The following is a 10,000-nucleotide window of genomic DNA, read 5'->3' as shown; positions in this document are numbered from 1 at the left end:
GCTGTTGTCTTGTGGCGCACTTAACATTATTGTAAACTTACATCAGTTTTTTGGAGCAAATAGCAAGTCCACTGCACTCTAGGTAGAAGCCATCGAGGGAACTGACACCTAGCAATTAGAAAATATACCAGCACCGTATTCTCTCTGTAGCAACAGGACTGCAGATTACACACAAACAGAGGAAACTAAACAGGAGCGTATCGTTTTCAATCTTTCTCCAAGAGTTCAAACCTGAGAGCTTGGGATCTCAAAGAGGGTCACCGTGACAATTCACTCAACCTTCCAGAGCATGTCAAGAACACACTGAGCACAAAAAAAGGAGTCTGAAGTATAGGGTAGCATGGAGCTTAAACACAACGGTACCCAGAATGTCCTGCCGTGACCCGGATTCGAACCGGGGTTGCTGCGGCCACAACGCAGAGTACTAACCACTATACGATCACGGCGAGCTACTGGTCTGCCCTCATAGGTTACTCCATAACATGTCCCTGAATACAATGAGACCATGTCATCTTTAACTTCAAGACTAAACTGTTTCTTACCAAAATAACTCTTTCCAAGTGTAATATTGTAAATGTGGCCTTTTTTTCCTTTTATAAAGTTTTAGCAAGGCCTCCATGAGGTTTCAACCAAAAGCATGTGCAGGCAGTCATCGTAGTCGGCAGGATTCGAACCTGCGCGGGGAGACCCCAATGGATTTCTAGTCCATCGCCTTAACCACTCGGCCACGACTACAAGCTGAGGGCAGATGGTATGTAATTTTGATTGGAGCCTTGTAGCGATGCTGCCCAAGAACAGGGAAGAGCAGCAAAAACTCAACAGCGAAACATTGCACTCCACGAAAAGAGGATTGTTCGCCCGAACAGGGACTTGAACCCTGGACCCTCAGATTAAAAGTCTGATGCTCTACCGACTCCGCCAAAGCTGGGGAACAATAGTCTGTTTGAGGGGGGGAAGAAAGGGAAGAAGGGGGAAGAGAGGAAGAAGAGAAAAAAAGGGAAAAAGAGAGGGAAAAAAAGGGAAAAGGAGAAGAAAAGAGAAGAGAAAGATCTTTATGACTTTGTCCCCCAAACAGAAAAGTTTTTGCAAGTCTATCTTTATCATAAACTATCGCAAAAAACGTTTTTTTGTATCTTCCTATATATTTCTATGGGAGTAGAGCTGATCACAAGGTTGCCGGTTCGAATCCCACTGCTACAAGAAACTTGTAGGTTGTAACTTTAAGTTGTTAATTATGTTTTATCATTAAAAAAATCACATAACTGGTTTCCACATTACAGAAATAATTTTTGTTATGCCTTTTTACAATATTGTTTTAATTATAATCACTGATTCTATATATTTTATTTACATATTTTATTTACAGTTTCCTAAAACTTTTTGTTTTAATTATATTCAGTTTTTTTTTTACTGTAGTAAAAAGGAGGAAATTTATTTATTACTCAGTGTATCCTGGCATTACAATATTTTTATAATTATAAGTACATTATACATTATAAGTTCCTTTTACTCTTAAATGATACTATAGCAAAGAAAATAAATAAAATAAAAAACAAAAGAGAAGCATTTGTGATCAAAACAGCAAACTTTTATTTCTTTTTAATATATATTATATTCTTTTTAAAGTACAACAGAACAGGAAACAAAGAACTATACACATAGAACAATATAAAGATAAACTATTTACAAAAACTATTAAATATAAAGATAAACTATTTACATAAACTATTTACAGTTTCTTTTTAATGTCCTCCAACCACTGCTCTTTTGTAACCGTCTCTACAGAGGGGCAGTATACGGTGCCCTTGTACTGGCTGTGCCCAGTCTCTGCTGTCCTGAACTGCCCGCATTTCTTGCACGTATTGTGCAGCACTTTGCGGGTCAGTTTTCGAGCTGGAGGAGCAGTAGGAGGGGCAGGAGGAGCAGAGGAGAGGCTGACCCTGAGAGCCTGTGGAGCAGCAACCAGGACAGGCCCTTGTGAGGCCACAGGCGTCAGCATTACGAGTCGAGTGCCTGGGGGTGGAGCAGGGAAGAGTTGGCGCTGGGCTAGTGGCCTCTCTGCGGCTGGTGCCACAACCACTGGGGCTGAAGGGGTATTCCTCTTCCTCTTCACCTGGGCCTGACCCACGGTGCTGCTGGGCAGGTGGTACTGGTGAGTCGGACCTGGCTGGGGGGGCGCAGATGGGGGGCGCACATTGGCAGGGAGTAGAGGGTCAGCCGCAACAGACAAGCGGCTTGGCAGTTCCAGTCCCTGCAGCACTACCGCAGTGTCCTGTCTCTTCACCCGGTTATTGTGCCACTGAACCAAGGTGGTGTGGCTCACATCTACCAGCTGTATGGTGGTCTGCTGCATTATTGTCCCATTGGCCAGAATGCGCCGCCTGATCTGCCTGTAGTCCTCCAGGATGAGGTCCCATCTGGACACTGTGCCAGTCCCCTTCTTCCTGGGACTCCGATAGATGGCACAGAGCCTGACAAAAATGGTCTCCATCAGGCGAGAACAATCTGGCCACTGGGCAAGTGGGGCAGTGGTGGTGAGTGCGTGCCTCTTCACACTCTCCACACCTGGAGTGAACTCCTGCCTCTTCTTGGGGGACCTGAACCTTCCTGTGTCCAGCCTGCTTTTGTGTCTGGCAGGAAACACCACCCTCCTCTTATCATAGTCCAGCAGGTTCTGCCAAAGAGCAACAATATTGCTCACCTAAGCAGAGAGAGCATAAAATACACAGCAAATGAGAAAACAAAACATGTGCGAGTGTAAACATGGAAGACAGGTCAAAGTGAAAAAGTAGAAAAAGTAGAATGTTCCTGACCTGCTGGTTGGTGAGAACCAGAGAGGTCTGGTTCCGAAGCTCAACAAGATATTCCACCAGGCTGTCGACTCTGTCCTGGCCTGGCACACCAGAGTCATCCACAGCCTGAAAAAAAACAGATATGAGCAACAATATGAGGACAGTGAAGTGAGATACATAAAAACTGGCCTATATAAATGAATGGATTGCTTCTTTGTACATTATCTGTAATGTTTATGGCCTTTTTGGGCAGGATATTTTTTGCTGATTTTTGTTGAAAACATCTACTTTTGGAGATCTTGGAAACCGTTAAAAAGCTATAGGTCAGCTCAACCTGTGTTTTACTACCAGATCAGTTTGAAATAAATGCAGGTAATGAAAACACTGTTGAACCATTTACAATTACTGTATAAATAAAAACAATATTATATAACACCCTAACCCTAACATAATCACAATGGCTTTACTTTTTAAGGCATCATGAGCAATTTATCGGTCAGTGCACATTTAACAAGGTAAATACATACCACAGACTGATCAGGAGATGCGGTGGCTCCTGAGGAGGCAGCAGACTGGGTGGAGGAGGCAGCAGGCTGGGTGGAGGAGGCAGCAGGATGGGTGGAAGAGGCAGCAGGCTGGGTGAAGTAGGCAGCAGGCTGGGTGAAGGAGGCACCAGGCTGGGTGGAGAAGGCAGCAGACTGGGTAGAGGAGGCAGCAGGCTGGGTGGAGGAGGCACCAGGCTGGGTGGAGGAGGCACCAGGCTTGGTGGAAGAGGCAGCAGGCTGGGTGAAGTAGGCAGCAGGCTGGGTGGAGGAGGCACCAGGCTGGGTGGAGGAGGCAGCAGGCTGGGTGGAGGAGGCACCAGGCTGGGTGGAGGAGGTACCAGGCTGGGCGGAGGAGAGAGACTCGAAGGAGGGCGTAAAGCGGGAGGAGACAGAGAAGCTTGGGTCATCGGTCAGACTTGGCACACAAGTAGTTTCATGTGCTTGGTCTTCCCCGAAGCCCTCGTCTTCTTCGTCCACTCCTTCATCAACATCCTCCAGCATGTTCTCCGTCTCCTCTGAGTCGGGGTCCACCACCAGGGGCTGTCCAGTCTGACTCAGGAGATAGTCAACACCAAGCAGCTCTCCTTTGAAAAAGAACAAAAATATACACATACGGGAATGATAAAATTCATCTTCAGTTAACCTGAGACATTGCAAACCCACAAACCAAAAGTATTATGTAGCCAGATAAGGGTAAGACATACCAGTGTATTTGGCAGGTGGCCTGAAAGTTGGCACAAAAGCCCGGCCAAACACCTTCAGGCTGTTGGTGTTGACACAGTGGGCCATATCCCCGGCGTAGGTCAGAAGGGACGCTGGTTTGCTGGTCACTGCCGCAGTCCCCCGATCCTGATTCCACCTGTTCAGGCCTTCCAGGAGGTAGAGCTGGAAATTCAGTGCATTGGCACTGGTTCCTAGAAGAATAAAACAACAACATTTATAGCAAAAAAGCCTTGCCTTGCAATCTCAATAATAAATATAAATTATTTGAAACATCAAACATGTGAGACACAAACCTGGAATGAACCTGTTCAGGTGGCAGTGAAAAGACTCCAGGGACGTGGACCCTCTGGCACAGCGATACCTGGTCAGGATGACCCCTGCCTTTTTGGTGGTGCCTACCTCAGTGTAGAGTGGCACTTCTGGCAAGTCCTGGATGCACCTGACATGGCGTTTCTGCACACGCCAGATGTGCTCCATGCGCACTTCATCCAGAAGTGGCACACCCATGAGGTCCCTCCCATTTGCTCCACCCAGCTCCTGCAGAAGCCTCTCCATCAGCCCTATGGTGGCCTCCTCACCGCGTGTCCTCCTGCGGCAGTAAAGGCTGAGGTCCTTTTTACTGATGCTCCTGTCCACCAGGAGATCAGTAATACCTGGCACACCCTCCTGCATCAGCTGCCGTCTTTTTGCCTGCCGCAACAGGCTGAGGTCCCCTGCATCCCACTCAAAGATGCAGGCAGACAGGCATCCCATGAAGGTGGGGTAGAGGGGATGGGCGTCGGTGGTGCAGCCCACGGCCAGCCTTCTCATAAAGTGCCAGATGTCCAGCCGTATGTGGAGGTCTGGCCATTGCCCAAACCTGGACTGCAGCTTGCTCGTGCCCTCATTCACGCAGCAGCCACAGTCCACATACAGCAGCACTGGCGGAGGAACGGCAGCCTGGTGGTACCGCTCCATGACACCAGCCACCATCCTGTCCAGTCCTGGCCCCTCCTGCACCGACAGGACACTGGTCAGGATCTGGCCGACCTCGTTGCCAATGGAGGTCACCCAGAGTGCTGTCCCCCGTCCATGGCCAGCCAGCTTCTTTGTGATCTGGAGTTTACAAATGTAACAACACATTTATTATGTACTGTTTTCACTGATAACAACATGAATGTTTATCTGACAGTGTTTAAGAAATATGTAAGTCTATCACAGAGTCAGATTATTAATTACCTTTTTGGTTGAATCCATCTTTAAGATGGTGCCAAAGGTCGACGTGATGCTGGCCTTGATGTGGTCGATACGGCAGAGGATGTCCCTGCCGTATACGGACAGCAGCCATCGACTGGTGGGGATGTCGATGGGATCTGGAGGCTCCTGGCAGCCCACTGGAAAGAGGCTGGGTCGGTCCACAAAGTCAGCACACTCCCCAAGATAGTGTGCCAACCGATTCAGCCATTCCTCCCCATGGTTCTCTTTCAACTGCCTCACCAATCTAGCTGGACTGTTGCCCAGCGTCCGGTCCCGAAGCAGCCTAATGACACGGATGTCACAGGCAAACCTGAAATTGTTGCTGTGATTAGTTATATGTTCATTGGAGAGTGAATTCAATAATTTAAGTCTTCACAATCAACATGTGCTTTACTCACTTGCGGGTCAAGATCAGCCGGAACATTTTCTGGTGAGGCAGGTCAAGCTGGTCCCGGACAGTCTGACTTGTTGACAGATAGTTTAGAGAACACACAGTGCACCTGAGTGTCTCTGTCACCATCAGGTAGTATCTGTCAATGTCCAGGACCTTCCGAGCCCTCTTGTGGACACCGTAGCCCGTCAGGTTCTTGCCACAAGCTGGGCACGACACCCTCACCTTCCACAGGTGGTAGGGCATCCACACCATCAACCGATGGGTGAAGAACCGGTCAGGAGTTGGTGTCTGGTGGTAAATGAGGGCTGGGACCGGGGGCTCATACCACAGCTTCAAATCTGGCCGCAGCTTGCCAGATTGAAACAAGGTGTTGGCAATCCACCTCTGGTCCTGCACAGGGATGGTCTTGCTCATTTCACCTGGCAGCCAGAATGAAGCTGAGGCACTAGCAGGGGCTGGCAAGGATCCTCCAGGCTCCTCCTGTTTGAAAGACAATTTGATTATTGGATAAATAAAGGCTGCACTAATATACACCACAGCCTATCCAATAGTTCTTTCTTTTATTGCTCTGATGCAATTTTTACAAGCAATTGGTCAAATTTCAAAACTCTTAATACTTATATCACAACAGATAATCAAAAGTGCAATTTTTCAAGCATTTCAGCATTTTTTCAATTGTATTAGTACAACATGCAAAATCACAAAGTATGCTTTTCTCTACTAAGTGGTTCACATATATAAATGTTTAATTCACAGTCCCTGCTTCTTACTATCAAACTTTTGAGTAGCATCTCTTCTCGTTTAGTTTAACTAGAATGAAACCATGAGGTCAGGTTTTGAAAGAATCTCTAGCTGTGTTACAAGTGTGATCAGTTTGGAGTTTTGTACTAAGAGTTAAAAATTTTTTATTTACATTTGTGGTGATATACTCACAGAGGAAGGAGCATGACTGGGAGCCCTCAAAGAGGATGGAGATGGGGTGGTGGTCCTCACTGGTGAAGGAGTAGGACTGTGAGCCCTCAAAGAGGATGGAGAAGGGGTAGTGGTCCTCACAGGGGAAGGAGAAGTGGTAGTGGTCCTCACAGGGGAAGGAGCAGGACTGTGAGCCCTCAAAGAGGATGGAGATGGGCTAGTGGTCCTCACAGGGGAAGCAGAAGGGGTCCTCACAGAGGATGGAGCAGAAGTGGGAGCCCTCACAGAGGATGCAGATGGGCTGCGGGTCCTCACAAAAGATGGAGAAGGGGTGGTGGTCCTCACAGAGGATGTAGCAGGACTGGGAGCCCTCACAGAGGATGGAGAAGGGGAGGGGCTGGGAGGAGAAGGGCTAGGGGTCCTGGAAGAGGGTGGAGGAGAGGGGCTGGGGGTCCGCCGATCCACTAAATTTGGCTTCAGAGAAGCCAACTGGGACCCACCAAACCGTGACTTAGTGAACTAAAAAGAGAAACAAAGTTAATTGCAATTATTCACCTATATAGTGAAATATCATGACAAACAGAGTACTGAGGACATTTTACTGTTCTTCACTCGTTAAAAACCAGCCAAAACGCAAATATTTGTATTTAAATCTAGTGTTGTGTAGGTTTAGAGTTTAGAGTAAGTGTATGCAATATCCTCACTAATATTATATAGTCAAACAAAAATTAGTTTATGTATAAAAATGTTAATGGCCTAACTGATCAGTCTGCAGGAGTATGCTAGAATCATTCTGAAGTTAGTGGGCTGTAAATCTTATCAAACAAATACAAAATTAATCTAAGTAAACATTAATTACAGAGGAAATACTCACCATTGCCAAACTTGGAGGGGGCCTCAGGAATGTCCGTGGGGCAGGAGCCGTGTCTGAAGCCTCAGACAGAGGCGGTGCAGCAGAAGACTGAGTGGCAGCAGCAGGCTGCTAAAACAACAGCAGAAGGGCATACGATGTAGTGAAACAGAATTTTAACAGATATGTAATGCAACATTACATGTCATTTTCAAATAGATCACCTTAGTGCTGTGGAATCCACAGTTGCAGGCCATGGACCCTCTAAAGAGGGTGGTCTGTCCATGGGCCTGCATGGGGCATTTCTCAATCTGAAAAGATAAAAACCATTATATATTGATATTGTCCACACAATTGTCAGGAGACCTGCATTAAATGTAATGAGATACTTTACCTTCTGATAGAGGTCGTACCACTTCCGCTGCCTTGGGGCTGGCCTGTTTCCTCCTCCAGAAGGCCAGACCCCAGAGCTGGCAAAGGCCCTCAATCTCGCCATCCACTCACCATCTCCCATGGCCTTGTGGCTCTTTGGTTTTGTGCTCATCTAAAAATAACATGGAAATAACAGTAAACAAGTACTGGACAACTACACTGATGTTTTCCCCACCATTTAATTATAATGATACAACTATAAAAAATATATATATTTAAACAAAACTTCAAACTAACTGAATGATGGCATCCCTTACCAAAACTAACCATGGTTTTACTACAAATAAAAATGAATTATATATAGTTAAATATAAAATATAACAAAGTTAAACCATGGTAACCACAAATTAAGCATGGTTAGCTATACTTACCATTGTTAAACCAAGGTACTAAAAACTGTGGTTATACAATCTCCAAAAAACATGGTTACTACATGTTAATTACAATAAAACCATGGTTAATATGAGTATGAGGGGTGACTATATCTACTATATATATATATATATATATATATATATATATATATATATATATATATATATATATATATATATATATATATATATCCAGGGCTCACTTGAAAAAGAGACTACTGTCTCAATGTGACTACCCTGGTAAAACAAAGGAGAAATAAAAAAAAAAAAAAAAAAAAAAAAAAAAAATATATATATATATATATATATATATATATATATATATATATATATATATATATATATATATATATATATATATATGGGCAATTCGTGATTAATATGACCACAATAAATAAACACAAACATGTTTACTATAGAAAAACCAGAGTTAATATGAGGGATGACTACATTTACAGCCATAACAGTTTTTTTTTCATTCAAACCAAGCTAAATGATGTTTAATATGAAATACTATGGGCAATTCGTGATTAATGTGACCACAGTTAATAAACACAAACATGTTTACTATAGTAAAACCACGTAACCATCGCGACAGACAGACCTAGCATACAGAAATCCTCATAATATCTCACAAAAATACACCTTTACGTGAACTTAATGAGGGTTTCATTCACAATTTACCGAGAAAAAGTTACGTTATTGTAGCAATTGTTTGTCTGATTGTTAAAAGAGTGGTCGATTAAACGACTTGTGCGACGAATGAAAACGTAACATTATATGGCCAATAAATAATATAGTAAACAGAAGAAGAAAACAAAAAAACATTTATTACTTACTTTGCTCGGTAATAACACAGTTGTAGAGGTTTTCGAAAAGCGAGGTGTGTGTCGTCATTCAATCTCAAAATGGATGCAAGCGCGGTGAGTGGCTGCGTCCATTCTCATCCCGCGATGCGATTGGCTCTCGTCCAATCTCAAAATGGAGAGCGATCGACGCGATTGGCTCTCGTCCAATTTCACAATGGAAAGCCAGCGATGCAATTGGACGAGAATAGAGCGGTGAGACAGACGATCCTGATCCAGGTACCGCCATCCGGGCTCTTGCTTGGGGGAGGTAAGCGCTGCGTGGGAACGCCGATCAAAGTTAATAGTATTGGCGGGAGAAAAAAAGATTCTCCCATGCATCGCGTTTCTATCTTTGACGATTCAGAACCTTTGATATATCCAAGAATATTTGGGATTTCGTGGGAATGGAGCCTATTACACTATTAATTCTGATCAAACTGCAATAATGCTAGAAAAAAAACACAAAAACTCACTGCTTCTTGTCTGTAAAACATCTTTACATGCTTAAATGCTGTTGTCTTGTTGCGCACTTAACATTCTTGTAAACTTACGTCAGTTTTTTGGAGCAAATAGCAAGTCCACTGCACTCTAGGTAACAGCCATCGAGGGAACTGACACCTAGCAATTAGAAAATATACCAGAACCGTATTCTCTATGTAGCAACAGGACTACAGATTACACACAAACAGAGGAAACTAAACAGGAGCGCTTTGTTTTCAATCTTTCTCCAAGAGTTCAAACCTGAGAGCTTGGGATCTCAAAGAAAGGTCACCGTGACAATTCACTCAACCTTCCAGAGCATGTCAAGAACACACTGAGCACAAAAAAAGGAGTCTGAAGTACAGGGTAGCATGGAGCTTAAACACAACGGCACCCAGAATGTCCTGCCGTGAC

General features: G+C 44.6%; 1 protein-coding gene and 2 non-coding genes across 3 annotated transcripts; all 3 read right to left on the bottom strand.

The window, feature by feature from the left end:
* Positions 1–374: 374 nt before the first annotated feature.
* trnah-gug (transfer RNA histidin (anticodon GUG)) lies at positions 375–446 on the bottom strand. The gene has a single exon. It is a non-coding gene; the product is annotated as a tRNA-His (tRNA).
* A 207-nt stretch (positions 447–653) lies between these two features.
* On the bottom strand, positions 654–735 carry trnas-aga (transfer RNA serine (anticodon AGA)). Its single transcript has one exon. It is a non-coding gene; the product is annotated as a tRNA-Ser (tRNA).
* Positions 736–1,729: 994 nt separating this feature from the next.
* Positions 1,730–9,353, bottom strand: LOC137085331 (uncharacterized). Its single transcript, XM_067451885.1, has 12 exons — positions 9,348–9,353; positions 7,847–7,996; positions 7,677–7,763; positions 7,477–7,584; positions 6,624–7,121; positions 5,695–6,170; positions 5,279–5,579; positions 4,354–5,155; positions 4,042–4,251; positions 3,320–3,921; positions 2,814–2,918; positions 1,730–2,701 (listed from the first exon to the last, which is right to left on the bottom strand). The coding sequence occupies exons 1-12, from the start codon at positions 9,351–9,353 to the stop codon at positions 1,730–1,732; spliced, it is 4,317 nt and encodes a 1,438-aa protein (XP_067307986.1).
* Between the last annotated feature and the right edge of the window lie 647 nt (positions 9,354–10,000).

Source organism: Pseudorasbora parva, chromosome 8, assembly GCF_024679245.1.
Source record: "Pseudorasbora parva isolate DD20220531a chromosome 8, ASM2467924v1, whole genome shotgun sequence".
In the NCBI taxonomy this organism is placed as follows: Eukaryota; Metazoa; Chordata; class Actinopteri; order Cypriniformes; family Gobionidae; genus Pseudorasbora; species Pseudorasbora parva.
This window is presented reverse-complemented; position numbering and strand designations above follow the sequence as displayed.

Coding starts and splice junctions, on each gene's coding strand:
- LOC137085331 (XM_067451885.1), bottom strand. Junction 7,764..7,846: donor GGTACGACCTCTATCAGAAG/GTAAAGTATCTC, acceptor TTATCTTTTCAG/ATTGAGAAATGCCCCATGCA. Junction 2,702..2,813: donor TGGTTCTCACCAACCAGCAG/GTCAGGAACATT, acceptor CTCTCTGCTTAG/GTGAGCAATATTGTTGCTCT.